Here is a 16,754-nt window from a genome sequence, read left to right as displayed (position 1 = left end):
TTGTTAAAACTGTATGGTTTAAAAAAAAAAACCAAAAACTATGGTTTTTGGCTACAGAAGTATTTATATATACTTTTGATTATCACTATTGGTCAAGGATAATTATTATTACTTACTGTCCGTAAAGCCCTGTTTTACGATTTAATACACTTTTTGCAGACTTTTCTTATTAAAAGCAGCAGAGTAAATTATTGACAAATTTTTTTTTTAGCTCTGTTAACTTTTCCAATAGGCAAGTAATGGAGGTGGATTGGGGATAAGGAGAGAAGCACTTCTATTTATGGATCTAAAAGTTAAAAAGAATTTTGACAACGTTTAGAGGAGAGTGAGAAGCAATATTAACAGAATTATTGAATAATTATGATGCGGGAACAGGGCTGGCTGCCTTGCCCTTTTTTTACCCTCCACCGAGATGGTTAGGGAAGTACATGGTAGAGATTAAGGCTTGGGCTTGTATCTGCTGTCACTTTTTTAGTACAGAATATTGGGCACCTCCATTTGTCTCAATCTCATTTCTAAAACGAGCACATTAAAAGTACCTATCTCTTAGTGTTATTGTGAAAATTGAATTACGAAAAGTATGTCTTAGCATGTATAAGTACTCAAAGAGATGGCCTTTTTAACTACATTACTGCTGTGATAACTACCACTACCAGTACTACTGAAATCTGTGGTAATTCTTTCTGTGCTAACTTGATTTCTCATTTTCTGAGGAAGGATATAGGCATTTGCTGTCAGATACTAGAATGTACTTTTCCTGCAGAGATTTCTTTAGATGCTTTGAAGCAGAACTTGACTTTGCAGATTAATGGTAGATCTACCGAAAGCTTACCGTAAAATATCATACTATATATCCCAGAATATACTGTTAAATATAACTAATTACTTTGTTCACCTTAAGCTTTGTGCAGTAACGTAGTGACTCATAAAGAATAATAGGGAAAGCGTTGTTTTTTATTGCTTTTAGGCCTGCTAATTATTGTTGCTTTTTGGTTATGTATCTGAGCTCTTAGTAGCTTATCATTTAGGTTTAAATTTATTTTTTAAATTGAAATATAATTGACATATAATGTATTAGTCCAAGGTACATAGTACAGTGATTCGAGAATGTTTATTGTGAAATGATCTTCACAAAGAGTGTAGTTAACATCTATCACCACACAGGTATACATTTTTTCCCCTTGTTCTGAGACCTCTTAAAATCTCTATCATCAGCTTTCAAATTACAGTATACTCTTAACTGTAGTCATTGTGCTGTACATTGTATCCCCAGGGCTTTTTAAAATATTTTATAACTAGAAGTTCATACCCTCACCCATATTACCCCACCCCAACTCTCACAACCATCAAATTTTCTCTGTATCTGAGTTTCTTTTTTTTTTTTTAAGATACCACATATAAGTGAAAATATACAGGATTTGTCTTTCTTCTGTCTGACTTCTGTTACTTAGTGTAAAACCCTCATGTCCACCATGGTGTCTCAAGTGGCAAGATATCCTTTCTTTATATGGCTAAATAATATTTGTATGTGTGTGTGTATGTGCATATGTGCGCATGCACACATAAAATTTTCTGTATTGATCTATTGATGAACATGTATGTTGCTTCCATGTCTAGTCTGTTGTAAATAATGCTGCTGTGAACATGGGTGGGTGTGAATATCTTTTCCAGTTAGTGTTTCTGTTTCCTTCCATACATACCCAGAAGTAGAACTGAAGGAATACAGGGTAGCTGTGTTTTTAACTTTTGGAGGGCCCTTAATGAAGGGCCCTTCATTTCCAGTTTGCAATTCCCATGTTAATTTCCACTTCCACCAGCAGTGCACAAGGTTTCCCTTTTTTCTACATTCTTACCAAAACTTGTTATGTTTCATCTTTTTTATAATAAATTTATTTTAATACTTATATTTTGTGGGAAATTTGTTTGCTTGTTATAATATACTTATGGAAATTTAAAACTATATAGGCAGTATATAGAACAATGCTGAATTATTGTGTACCTATTTCACAGCTTTAGTGGGTATCCACTCACGGCTAATCTTGTTTCATATACACCCTCACCCACTCTTTTCTCCTACTTTTCTTTTTGAATAAAATGTCAGAAATTTTAATGTACTTTTGAAAAGAAATCAGAGATTAAGAAGGGTGTTCCTTGGAGATTTGCAGTCAGTGGCTCTGGGTTACCATGGGGAAATGTAGGGAGAGGGCTCTGATTAATAACCGTTAGGGACAGCTACCAGGACTATTCCGTATATAACATCTTAGCATATTTATAGTGCCATTGAGTGTTTTAGTTATGATTGACACATTTCTTATGGCTATGGAATTAGTTTTATTTCAGTAGTCCACAGAATAAGGTATGTAGGTTTCTATAATAATCTCCATAGGTTAACAGATAAAAATAAGTTAATGCTTGAAGTATTTTTGGTTGCAAAATTAGAGTGGGTGTTTCTCTTTTCAGGTAAATAACTAATAAGTGGAAGTATCTGGCAAAAAAAAGTATCTTTTTGGAAGGAAAAAGTTAAATTTTAAGTAGAAACATTCTTTTGACACTTGTATCCAAAGTGTTTTTCTATAAGTTTGCTGAGCTGTTAGAATAAAGATGATGGTATAACTTTGACTTAGGTCCAGGCATGGGGCCATCATTTTAAACGGGAACTCCTTTATTCAATTTTTGGCTTGAACTCTTGATTAAACCATAATTTAACTTGGCCCCTGTACTGTAGCTGCAGCTCTTTTAGCTGCTCTTTTTGTTGGAATATGCATGGATGTTTTACTTTCCTATGTAAAATTAGTACAAACATAATTAATTCAGCTGCTTCAGATAACTGGTTTTTATTTATTGAGTGATTGAGTTTAGAGAGAGAGGAAGAGAGGGGGAGAGAGAGAAGCATCAATTTGTTTTCCGCTTATTTTTGCATTCATTGATTGATTCTTGCATGTGCCCTGACCAGGGATCAAACCTTCAACCTTGGTGTATCGGGACAATGTGCTAACCAGCTGAGCCACCTGGCCAGGTTAGATAAGTGTTTTTTAATTAGATATGCCTTATAAATCAGTTGTAAATATTGTGGTGGTCTAATCATACACTGCCTTTACTGCTGAGACTATTTTGTATTCTCAGGCTGTTTTAATAGAGTTTGTTTCAGTAGAAAGATTCACCCAATTAAGAGGAGCAGAGAGCCTGACCTGGTGGTGCGCAATGGATAGCGTGTCAGCCTGGGACACTGAGAACCCAGGTTGGAAACCCCAAGCGTGCATCGCTGTCTTGAGTGTGGGGTCATTGACATGATCCAAGGTCGCTGGCTTGAGCTCAGTGTGCTGAGCTCAGTGTGGCTGGGTGGAGACCACAGTCACTGGCCTGAGCAAGGGGTCACTGGCTCGGCCAGAACCCCCTGTTCAAGGCATGTATGTAAAGCAATCAGTAACAACTAAAGTGCTACAACTATGAGTTGATGTCTCTCTCTCTGGCTTAAAAATAAATAAATAAACAAATAAATAAATAAAGTGGGGAGAAATAGCCTTTCATTTCTATGTGGATAACTTTTTAAAAGTGAAGTTTATATTTGCAATAGAATCAGGAACAGTAGTAATGTTCTCATGATGATTCACATGATCATTTTAAATTGAGTGAACCAAGGGTACATTCTAACTTCTCTGCCTTTTTTTTCCTTTTTAAAACTTAATCTCTTAGATGAATTAGACACATGCATTTCTTAATTCACTCCTTCCCTCAAGAGCATGTTTTTGTAGATGATACAGTTTTATTGTCATGAAGTAGGAGTTAATACGAATACTAGAATTGAGGTTTAATTATTGTGAGAGAAAATGGATTTGGACTGATAAGTTGTCATTTTTGGTCAGTATGCCTCAGTGGTTAGCTGTAGTAGAGCTGATCTAGGAAAGGTAAAAAATATATGTAGGATTGCTTGGCAGATCATTTTATTTCTTTCTAGATACTTTGTACTTCAGATTATATCATTCACTAGTCTAGGAGTATATTTTGCAATCCATTCTTTTGGATAGTTTTGGAAATTATTTAAATTAAATACTAATGATGCTGTTTTGAGTTTATTTCCTTTTATATAAAAAATATAAAAATATTTAGATATAAAAATGTAGCTGTTTTCCACCTTTGGCTTTCAGCCTCTTCGTACTTTGAATTTAGAACCAAATCAGACAGAGGTGGTATATAGGAACTCATCAGATAAAACTGCCAACATTAGTAGATAAAGTAGATTGCAAAATAAAATTTAGACCTGATGCCAGATGTGTCTGTTCATCTGTATCCAACCCCCAGATTTAATTTCACCTGGTTATAGACAGTGCTGGGAAACCTAAGACTCATTTCACAGAAGTACGCCGCTTGCAAAACACGGTTTTTTGTAGAACGTATATGTCCTGAGAGGAAAAGCCACAGAGTTGGGTATTTGTAGGTGCTTATTTTTTTTCCTAGTCTAACAAACAAATTGCTTTATTTCCTTTGGCAAAGAATTAGTTATATAATAGATAGAGAGAGGTCACTAGCACAGTGGTTTTCAAACTCCTTGACTGTGATCCACAGTAATAAATGCATTTTAGTTATGACCTGGTGCACATACACACACGTGTGCATGCGTGAAACAAGTTTCATGAAACATTGCTTATTCTTTTTTTTTTTTTTTTGTGACAGAGAGAGAGGCACAGATAGGGACAGACAGACAGGAAGGAAGGGAGAGAGATGAGAAGCATCAGTTCTTCATTATGGCACCTTGGTTGCTCATTGATTGGTTTCTCATATGTGCCTTGACCAGGGCAGGGACAGCAGAGCAAGTGACCCCTTGCTCAAGCCAGCGACCTTGGGCTCAAGCTGGTGAGCCTTGCTCAAACCAGATGAGTCCATGCTCAAGCCAGCGACCTCAGGGTTTCGAACCTGGGTCCTCCGTGTCCCAGTCCGACGCTCTATGCACTGTGCCACCAACTGGTCAGGGAACATTGTTTATTAACCACATTAGTGCACTCCAATATTTTGTCCTACTTTATTAAAATAAATGCTAGTCATCACCTTTTAAACTGATTTTATGTCACATATATGGGATTGGTACAGTTGGACAAACTAAACTGGCTCCCACAGATGTATTCCCACAGGAAAACATGAGCCAGGGACTTAGGGGCTCTTTTTTTTGTATATGAGATGACATCATATGTACCCACAGCCTAGTACCTAATTATTAGAGGATAGTGTTCTATGCTAACTTGAGAGATAGAATTACTTATTCATATATTGCTTAGAGAACATAAAATCTTAAATTTTCCCTTCAATGCTTTTTATGTACTATGAAAGAAAAATATATGTAGGATTGCCTGATGTTTTATTTTCTCTCTAGATACTTAAAACACTTTTTCTAGATTGAGGTAGGCCAGAGAAGTGTGTGCTCATGCTATAAAATTTCTTCCGCCTAACTGCATGTAGGTGTTCTGTCACTGGTCCACATAGAAGGGGGGAGTAAGACATTACTCACTGTCACTCTTTCCAGTTCTTTAAGGGTAGTAGTGTTCATGCAGAGGGAGCCATCGTTAGCCTCAAAGAAGAATTTATTGTTTGCTTTTGGTATCAGGAACAGTGATTTTTCTTAGTATCTGTTTTATTTTTATGTTAAGGACACTGATTCATGTAATGGATCATGTTGCCCTATTTGTGTTGACAGCTAGAAGATAGAGAACTAAATTTGTGGCCTATACTTATAAGACCAAATCATATGCAGATTCTTTACTGGTATCACATTCAGGTGTTTTGTTTTGTTTCAGTCTCTCAGCCATTACTTTTCCATTAGTCCCAGTGTTCTCATATATTTAAAAAAAAAACTTATTTGTATGCCACTTCAAATTCTTTATAGGAATGTTTATAATTACTGTTGAAATTAGATTTTAAAAGCCAAATAAACTGAATTGTTAGAAAAGTAAAATATTGTTTGTGAACTTGATAAGTTTCTTGTGATTTGTTTTAAAAAGTTATTTGAATAGCATTTATTCAAATAGGCTACCTGTTTTCTAACATAATTAGGAAAGAGGCTATACTGCTTAATTAAATGTTCTGGTCACAGTATACATATCATACTCATATAATCCATATGCCATGAATCTGAATACAGTAAACTGCAGGTAACTGGTAAACTCACCTTCTCGTAAATCACCACTGTGTAACCGTGTAAAGATTGTGCAGTGCTCGTAATCATTATAATGCCACTTACCTTTGCACCATGTGTAGTACTCTAGTATTTGTAAGTAGCAGTTATGGTAATCCCTTGAAAGAAAGCTGGGTGAGCCAGATTTGGCTAAACTAGATAGAGCACCCTATAGTAGTTACAAGTTCTAAACAAATTTATTTGAATAGCATCTATTGTGAAAAGTCCTATTTAAATTTATCTCTATGTCATGGACTGTTGGTACTTTTAAAATATTTACTATCTGTTGGTGTTTAAGTAAAATATGATTTTGGAGAATAATAAAACATTGTAGATTATTCAAATCTTTTCTGGAATGAGGTTGAATATAATGCAATAACTATTAGAATTATATGTTTTTAGTTATTTCCATCAAACAGTGGTGATAAAGTAATAAAAAAATTCTTTAAGTTATACATGTTAGCTGTTTTCAGTTCATAAAACTGAGCTCATAATTTCCATATAAATTTCTGCTGAGTTTGTGTTGTCACTTGCCAAACAACTGTGTGTTAAACCAAAATTAAGTTTATCATGCTGTGGGAGATGGATTAAACATTGTTTAAAAATTACTTAAAGGAAGAATGAATTAATTTTGATTTATAATTTTAATTTAGCTGTTTATATACTTTGATATCTGTATATAATTTTATTAGCAAATTTCAGAATATTATCTAGTTGATGCTGTAAATCTTACATTCCAGATAGGTTTAAAATGACTTGAACATTGTAAGAACTTAAGAGTTAATCAGTGAATCAGAGTTAGAGCATGGAGAATTTTAATGAAATATGAATTTTTCAGCTAAAGAAGTATCATGTCAACCTTCTTGTGAAATTGTATATTAACAAGTCATCCAAGAAACAGACAAATGGTATTGGTCATTTGGTTAGAAAACAGTTCAGGAATTTTAAGCAATGCTGTAAGGTTGATATGAAATCTATTCATAATAGAGCCATTAAACTGTGGTATTTATAACATGTGAGAATATAGAACTGTGGTGAATACTCTTAGCATCAGTATGGGAAGAAAGCATATTTTTGGAAAACTGTACTGTCAACCCTGTTCTACCTTGATAGATTATAATATAATGCACACAATTTCATCTTCTCTTATTGGTATAGGATTACTTAAAAATTAGTAGAGGTATTTAGATAATAATGAAATTAAGGACCTCTACTGTGGTCCTGGAAGTTTCATGAATAATTCCCCAGTGTTCACTAAAAACTCTCTTTTTGTTTTGTTTCACTTTCTTAGAAGAATATATTTGTTAGTCATACTTCTGGTACAGAGCTGTTTTGTGACTGATTTGTTTTTAGCTTGGGATAAGTAATAATTTTTATATTTTCTATAAACATTAGCAAATTTTACTTGAATCATCACTGATCTTAGAATGGGATGTTTGTATATAACCGTTTTAGTGTGCTCCTGTATAGTTTCTGTGTTCAGTAAAACTTGTTAACCTTTTAATCTATTCTTGCAGGGTTCATGCTTGAACCAGACCCAGAGCATAGACCTGATATATTTCAAGTGTCCTATTTTGCATTTAAATTTGCCAAAAAGGATTGTCCAGTCTCTAATATCAATGTAAGTAGTTTTTTGTTATTTTTCTTCAGAGACAGAGAGAGGGATAGATAGAGACAGACAGACAGGAATGGAGAGAGATGAGAAGCATCAATCATTAGTTTTTCGTTGCGTGTTGCAACACCTTAGTTGTTCATTGATTGCTTTCTCATATGTGCCTTGACCGTGGGGCTACAGCAGACCGAGTAACCCCTTGCTCGAGCCAGCGACCTTGGGTCCAAGCTGGTGAGCTTTGATCAAACCAGATGAGCCTGGCTCAAGCTGGCGGCCTTGGGGTCTCGAACCTGGGTCCTCCGCATCCCAGTCCAACGCTCTATCCACTGCGCCACCAGCTGGTCAGGCAATGTAAGTAGTTTTTAAAGTGAGATATATATTTAAAATCCATATTATTACATGCAGATATATATATGTGTGTATATATTATATATATAGTGTATATACACACACAAAAAATAAAGTCACAGTTGCCAGATTGTATACTGAAGTGCTCTAGGCAGCTATAATAGATGTGAGGGCACTGCATGATGTTTTGAATTTTTGAAAGAAACACAGTGACATTTGTCTGACACAGCACAAATAACTATTAAGTTGTTTGGGCCAACTATTAAAAAAAATAGGCTGTTATAATTTGGGGGGGGAAACTAGGGGTGTTACAAAAATTACTGAGACACTAAGCACTCTATGCACTGAGAAAGTTTGGTTACCTTTGGTTTAACGAGCATAGGCATGGTAAATGGAGAGACCTGTCTTCATCAGTAGCTGATTTTGTATCCAGTCACCCCTCAGTATTCGCAGGGGATTGGTTTTAGATTTCATGTGAGTACCAAAATCTGGATGCTCGCTTTTCTTATGTATAATGGCATAGTAGTTATAATTACCTACACACACCCTCCCATTACTTTAAATCATCTCTAGATTACATATAATACCTAATGTAAATGCAGGGTAAATAGTATACTGTATTATTTAGGGCAGGGGTCTCAAACTCGCGGTCCGCGGGCCGCATGTGGTCCGCCGAACAATTTTGTGCGGCCCGCAGACTAATCCACGAAGTTCAAAATATTTTGGATAAAATTAAGTAAGCCTAGGGGCCTACTTGTATTTTTCATTTCTCTAGCATCCTAGCTAGATATTAGCTTAGTTAACAGCAGTTGTGATGCGAACTACAGTTTCTGGTCGTTTTGTGACACTGAGTAAACTGCATGTACGATTGTGCTTGTTGTACTGATTTTTTTTTGTTTTCAACTGCAGTGAGAAAAGTGTTGCATAACAGTTGCCTTTTGTAGACCTAGTGCGGCCCGCCGAACGGCTGTGATCTTGCTCTGTGGCCCACATGCTGAGTTGAGTTTGAGACCCCTGATTTAGGGAATAACAACAAGAAAAAAAAATCTATACATGACAGTATAGGTGCAACCGTTGTAGGCCAACTACATAGTACACACATCAGCAACATAACATTTTTTTTTCTTAGTAGTAGTTTTGATCTGAGGTTTATTCAATCTGTGGATTTGGGGTCCATGAATATGAAGGGTTAACTGTATTTTGGGAAGTTACTTAATGTATATTCTTTTTCTGTAAAACAGGGATAGTATTAATAATTCTGAGAACTATAAATAATGAATATAAACCCACTGCCTAGTCCATGTAAGGTGCTGAGTTAGTGATAGCTAATATCATTCAAAGGCTTTGAATTTTACCCTCTGCACACTGTACTTAACTATATACATCAGATTAACTATGGATATCAGATCTCTGCTAATTCTGATGAAGGTCCAGAATCATCACGGATTTTAAGCCATTCTTACTTTTTAAAGATCACTTTGACCTGACTTGTTCCTGTCGGTTTTCCTTTATGTATAACTTAATGCACTCCACTTAGAAAAAGAAGACCTTCTTGTTTTTTGAAGTTCTTACTGTATCAGATATTTTTTGTTGAAGCTGAAAGCCATGCAGTTCTAACACTCTAGTAATAAAAGTAGCTTTATTTAACATTTGGCTTTAGACTTTTAGCTTTTCGTTCAGCAAACATTTGAGTACCTGCTATAAACCAAACATTAGGTAAAAAATAAACAAATAAGGAAAGGCTTTGCTCTTGATTCTTACATTTTATGTGCAATGTGTACAAACAACACTTTTAGCCATATGTTTGATGTTTGCTTTTTCCCCCCCAAAGTGTGAAATAGTCATTGATTTACAATTATAATATAGTTCTCCTTTTTAGCCAAAATCTACCCGTTTGAAAAATAGGTACAGTGATATTGTTCTGTTTATATTTGAAAGATATCTGTGGCACATGAATATGAAAATGACATTTGTGTAACATGTGATGATTTTTGCAGATTAGATCTGGCAAATATATGTGAACAATTTATAGGTGAAAGTAATAGTATCTCTCAGGCAGTACTTTTAAATTTAAGAATATATCCATAACCTTTAAATAAAGCTTTATGTAATTAAAATAAAAACTGAAATGACAAGTTTTATTTTTTCTTTCCAGAATTCTCCTATTCCTTCAGCTCTTCCTGAACCCATGACTGCTAGTGAAGCAGCTTCTAGGAAAAGCCAAATTAAAGCCAGGTAGGCAAAGCTATGCTGACATTTTAAATGGCTTTTAAAAAAGGAATAGTTCATATTTTTAATTCTAGAAAATGTAATTAATTATCATTTATACCTACAAAAACATTGTGTTTGACTGCATGTGGTACAGAATTGATATAGCAAGTACTAAATAAACATTTTTGTATTAGAGACTGGGTTCGACATCAGTCTTGCTTGCTCCTGCCCACTCTCAGTAATTAAGAAGTGATTATATAACTGGTATTGTTACAGTGGGTCATTATTTATCACATGGTAACTCTCATTTATGAACTGTTCTGTTTTGAATTTATAGCTAGTATAATTTTTTTTTTTAAGCAAGAGAGAAAGAGACAGAGACAGTTAAGGAGCTGAGCCAGTGACCCCTTGCTCAAGAAGCGACTTTGGGATCATGTCAGTGATCCCACACTCAAGCCAGCAACCCTGCACTCAAGCTGGATGAGCCCATGGTCAAGATGCCGACCTCAGGGTTTCGAATGTGGGACTTTAGTGTTCCAGGTCGATATTTTATCTACTGTGCTACCACCAGTCAGGCTAAGTAGTAGGATAACTTTTTATTTAATTTAAGGAAAGGAAAAATAGCTCTTATGTATAACTTTTTTAGAGTATTCTGAATTTATAAACTATTTTGTCTTCTAATAATACTTATATATAACTATGCATCATTTATAATGAAGGGTTTTAATGATAATACTTCCTAAGACTGGTAAAAATATAATGTTTTAAATAATTTTTCATTGTTGCTTACTGCATTAGTAAGTTTGACCCATATTATGTAGGATAAGACCTGAATCTGAGTAATGATTGAATTAATGATATACTTCTCTCCTGCTTTATTTGAGCTTAAAAGTTAATCAGCCAGATTGTATTTTAGATTATCATGTTACATACTATATAGTGGTCGGCAAACTCATTAGTCAACAGAGCCAAATATCAACAGTACAATGATTGAAATTTCTTTTGAGAGTCAAATTTGTTAAACTTAAACTATATAGGTAGGTACATTCCTTATCGAGGTAGCGCCCGCACGTGGTATTTTGTGGAAGAGCCACCCTCAAGGGGCCAAAGAGCCGCAGTTTGCCGACTGGGGCTCTATCATATCTTGTAATATCTGGTATTAATGTTACCTTTGAGATTTCTTGGTCACAGCTTTTTTGTACTATACCAATGCAAAGTATTTTATTTGACATGAAATATATTTGTCGTGTACATGATAACATTGCAAGATGTAGATACTGGAAATGCAATGAAATAGAAGCAGTGTTTAATTCCCAAGGAGTTCACATTCTAATGAAGATAGACACGTAAACAATTCTAACCTGATAGATATTAGGCAACTCCAACAGTGTAGAAAAGATGGGGAGCAGAGAAACAGGAGCACAGAAAGAACCAGTCCTTTCTCTGAGGAGGGGGTTGCATAGCTGTTGCTTGAAGGATGAATAATATAGTCTTTCACCTGGAAAGACAGGGAGTGAAACTATGACAGGCAGGCTCTCCAGGTAAGAAGAATGGCCTTTGTGAGACTTGGAGTGTAGGGGACATAGGTGGGAATGGTGGGAAGTGAGGCTGAAATGGTAGGTAAATGCCAGTCATGAGCAACTTTGTTTATATGTCATGCTGAGAAATTTGGCCTTTGGTGTGTAAGCCTGTAAGTTTTCAACCTTGCAGTCAGTTCTGTTTGGAACTTGGTTGTGAGCTGTGTTATAAATAATCTATTATTTATACATTGTTAAAGTGTTGTTTCGGAATGATTTAGTTTTTTTTAAAAAAAGTAGGACATCATTCTAAAAATATTATCTTCATTCCCTTGAATTTCAAAATACTCTTAGGAAGAGACAAAGGAGCAAAGTTATGTTGAACTTGCAGGAATTCAGCATGACCAACAATGTGTCCTATCTGTGACAGAGCTGCAGTTAACAACTGTTGTTATAGTTGAGTGGTAATTATGAGTTATTTTAGAATTATCAGTTGAATTTTGTTACTTGTGTTTTTTAATATTATTTTGTTAGTGATTAATATTTTTAAGATTTTATTTATTGATTTTTAGAGAGAGAGAATGTGGGGAGAGTGATTAAATTTTTAAGAAAGTAGATACTTTAAAAAGTACAAGTCAAGTGAATAATAACGATGCTTTGAATATCTTCCTTATGACACAAGTTATAGCTATACAATTATAAGTAAATGAAATAGTTATCACAGCTAAATTCAGTGTTAGAACTATATATTATGTATATTAACATAAGATTTATGTGTGCTTATTGGTCAATAATATAAATTTACTCTATATTGATAATTTAAGAATTTGAAAAAATCTGTGTACAAAATCAAATAATGAAAAAATAAGTCTTTTTTTCCCCATGTAAATGCATATTTCTGGGGGTGAAGTGGAGTGGAAAAATCTTTAAGTAGCTATTATCATTATTTACATGTTTTAAAGCTTTTATGTGTATTATCCGACTGCCCTGCCTTCTGTTTGTGGTACTCTGCTTTGTTCCTTTAAGCCCCCCCCTTCCCTAAATATCTGCATCTCTTCTTGGGACTGTTAGACATGTGACACTTGTGACACTGGCAGCAGATCTCTGTCCTGGCAGATGGAAATACTGAAGGATTCTAAGAGGGGAGAGAGTGTGCTTTAGGAAGTGTGTTCAGGAGGAGAGAAAAGACGGGAGGCAGAACAGTTGTGTGGCTACGCAGAGGAAGCTGTGCAGCAGCCTTGACTCCAGCGATCACTCAAGTCTTTCATTTCAGTCTTGTTTGTGTCTCCACTGTGCCTCATCTGCCTGGGCATTGTCTTCCTATTTCCTCACACAGAGTGTTGTGTTTCTTTTCACTATCTAATGAAATCATATATTTTTTTATATTTTTATATCCAGTTCCTACTGGAAGCCTTTTCTAGACAGTTTAGGTTAAAGGGAGAATTACGGCCTGACCTGTGATGGCGCAGTGGATAAAGCATCGACCTGGAAATGCTGAGGTCGCTGGTTCAAAACCCTGGGCTTGCCTGGTCAAGGCACATATGGGAGTTGATGCTTCCAGCTCCTCCCCCCTGTCTCTCTCTTCTCTCTTCTCTCTTCTCTCTTCTCTCTTCTCTCGTTTCCCTCTCCCTCTCCCTCTCCCTCTCCCTCTCCCTCTCCCTCTCCCTCTCCCTCTCCAAATGAATAAATAAAAAAAATTTTTTAAAAAAGGGAGAATTACTCCCCCATGAAACTCTTGATAGTACTAGCACGGTGCTAATTAGTTTTACTGTTATATTTTAGTGTATTTTCATAAACATGTGCCATATCTCCTTAGGTATACTATAAATCAGGGGTCCCCAAACTTTTTACACGGGGCCAGTTCACTGTCCCTCAAGACTGTTGGAGGGCCAGACTATAAAAAAACAAACTATGAACAAATCCCTATGCACACTGCATATATCTTATTTTAAAGTAAAAAAACAAAACGGGGACAAATACAATATTTAAAATAAAGAACAAGTAAATTTAAATCAACAAACTGACCAGTATTTCAATGGAAACTATGAGCCTACTTTTGGCTAATGAGATGGTCAATGTCCGGTTCCATATTTGTCACTGCTAGCCGTAACAAGTGATATGATGCGCTTCCGGAGCTGTGACGCGTGCATCCCGTGTCACCGGAAGTAGTACTGTACGTGAGCGACGCTGCTACATACAATACTCCAGGAGCACAGGATATGGATGCTGACCACCAATGAAAGAGGTGCCCCTTCCAGAAGTGTGGCAGGGGCCGGATAAATGACCTCAGGGGGCCGCATGTGGCCCGCGGGCCGTAGTTTGGGGACCCCTGCTATAAATTCTTTGAAGACAGGGTATGTTTCTGTATTTGCTGGATATCAGTAATTGTATGTTAGATATTGATACATTGGTAAATAAATTAGGAAACACTAGACCAAATAAGAATTAGTAAAAAATGAATAGACAAATAGAAAGATTGTATAGGCCCTAGATGGGTGGCTCAGTGGATAGAGCGTCGGCCCAGTGTATGGATGTCCTGGTTCAATTTCCGGTCAGGGCACACAGGAGAAGCGACCATCTACTTCTCTCCCCCTTGTCCTTCCCCTTCTCTCTCTCTCTCTCTTTCCCCTCCTGGAGCCAGTGGCTTGATTAGTTCAAGCATTGGGCAGGCGCTGAGGACAGCTTGTTGGTCTCAGTGTGCTAAAAATAGCTTGGTTGACTCGAACATTGACTCCAGACAAGGGATGCTGGATGGATCCTGTTCAGGGCGAATGAGGAAGTCTGTCTCACTATCTCCCCTCCTCTCACTTAAAAAAAAAAGAAAGATAAAAATTGCATACAATATTTTCTCCAGGTTACTTGAGTGTAGGAAGTACAGCATTGATTTTAGTGTCATGTCCATAATTTGAATTTACTAAATATTTAATTATCATTAAAATGAGATCTAGTTGCTTATATGTATATATGATCTTTTATTGCTTTTTAGTTCATTTTCATATGACTTGTATCATTCCCATTTCATCTAAAACATAAATACTATATTTAGAAAACTGCACATACAATGTATTCGAGTTTTCTAAAATCTTTTAACTTCCATTCTTAGAAAGATAGTTGTGCACAGGGCTCCCTCTTGTGGTCCATACAGATAGAAGAAAGAAATACAGTGTGTCCGTTAAGTCATGGTGCACTTTTGACTGGTCACAGGAAAGCAACAAAAGACAATAGAAATGTGAAATCTGCACCAAATAAAAGGAAAACTCTCCCAGTTTCATACCTATTCAGTGCAGTTCGATGTGGGCTCACACACAGATTTTTTAGGGCTCCTTAGGTAGCTATCCCGTATAGCCTCTACAGACTCGTCACTGACTGATGGCCTACCAGAACGGGGTTTCTCCACCAGACTGCCGGTTTCCTTCAACTGCTTATCCCACCGAGTAATGTTATTCCTATGTGGTGGCTCTTCGTTATAAACGTGCCGATATTCACGTTGCACTTTGGTCACAGATTCAAATTTAGCGAGTCACAGAACACACTGAACTTTCCTCTGTACCATCCACATGTCGACAGGCATGGCCATGGGCTGCTCCTTTGTATACACAGTGTTACGTCATCATCTGCGCATGTGCACATGCTGCCACATCATCCTACAGAAACTGGGAGAGTTTTCCTTTTATTTGGTGCAGATTTCACATTTCTGTCGTCTTCTGTTGCTTTCCTGTGACCGGTCAAAAGTGCACCAAGACTTTATGGACACACTGTAGATTTGTGCAATTCTGGTAGACAGAACTTGGTCCAAGGCAGCAGATGTGCACTTAATAAATCATGTTTGCAGAATTTTGAGTATTAAATCATTTGAAATTATGCTCAGAGATTTTATTGCTGTCTTATTGAAAAGTGAAGTTAAGACTCAAAAGTTATTTGAGTTTTTGTACTAAATTTATACAAAGCAAAGTTGGTAAATATGTAAGTTAAAGATATTTCCTGGGGTTTTTTTGAAAGAGAAGAGCAAATGTCTGTTTCTTCTTAAATTATGTTGTCTCTTGCTTTCAAAATTATACTTAATACTTGACTATCCATATGTCCATATCTGTGATCTAAATTAAATCCTATTTTAAGAAAAGCAAAGTTAAAGATTCAAGAAGTTGAATGTGAGCAGGTAGCTCCACTTGTTAAAAGTTTTGGCTGCTTTTGTTTTACGTGTACTAGGGCTCGGTTTCTTCTTTCTTAGGCCTAGAGCCCAATCTAAGGGGAACTACAATCTGTTACTTCTTATTTGTATTTCTCTGACTGGTTCAGAAAGTTGGCACTCAGATTTCTCTAAGACCTTGTGACAAGGTTTGTTTGTTTCCTTTATTTCATCTCCTTAAGGGTAATTTTGTATTATTTTCCTGCCAGCTTCCTGGGAAACCAAAAATGGCTGCACACTGGTTTAAAGAAAATGTTTACGTTTATTTTATTTTCCTTTCTTTATTAAACATTTAATATTTGAGTGAGACTTAAATATTAAGGAAGGAGCCAAGAAGACTAGCATGATTAAAATAATAATTAAAATGCATCTGTTGAAATAGATGTTTTATAGCACAGTGTAAATTAGAAATAATCCTAATTGGAATGAAATGTATTCTTCTCTTGTAGAATAACAGATACCATTGGACCAACAGAAACCTCAATTGCACCAAGACAAAGACCAAAGGCCAACTCGACTACTGCCACTCCCAGTGTGCTGACCATTCAAAGTTCCGCAACACCTGTTAAAGTCCCTGTACCTGGTGAATTCGGTAACCATAGATCAAAAGGTGATATAGAGCTCTGCCAACCTCCTCCGCTTTATAGTTCATGTAAACAAACCTTTATGGCTTGATTTCCTAGGAGTATAAATTACTGGCAAACTTACTGTTGTGAA

At 36.1% G+C, this 16,754-nt stretch overlaps 1 protein-coding gene across 2 annotated transcripts in view; it reads left to right on the top strand.

The window, feature by feature from the left end:
* BMP2K (BMP2 inducible kinase) overlaps positions 1-16,754 on the top strand; it is a 143,891-nt gene that overhangs the window by 92,187 nt on the left and 34,950 nt on the right. For both annotated transcript variants that reach the window (XM_066279868.1, XM_066279869.1), the window contains exons 8-10: positions 7,681-7,784; positions 10,279-10,358; positions 16,487-16,647. In XM_066279868.1, the coding sequence (XP_066135965.1) occupies positions 7,681-7,784; positions 10,279-10,358; positions 16,487-16,647 (345 nt within the window). The remainder of the gene's footprint in view (positions 1-7,680; positions 7,785-10,278; positions 10,359-16,486; positions 16,648-16,754) is intronic.

Source organism: Saccopteryx bilineata, chromosome 5, assembly GCF_036850765.1.
Source record: "Saccopteryx bilineata isolate mSacBil1 chromosome 5, mSacBil1_pri_phased_curated, whole genome shotgun sequence".
In the NCBI taxonomy this organism is placed as follows: Eukaryota; Metazoa; Chordata; class Mammalia; order Chiroptera; family Emballonuridae; genus Saccopteryx; species Saccopteryx bilineata.
The sequence above is the reverse complement of the archived record's forward strand: the minus strand, read 5'-3'. Positions and strand labels throughout refer to the sequence as shown.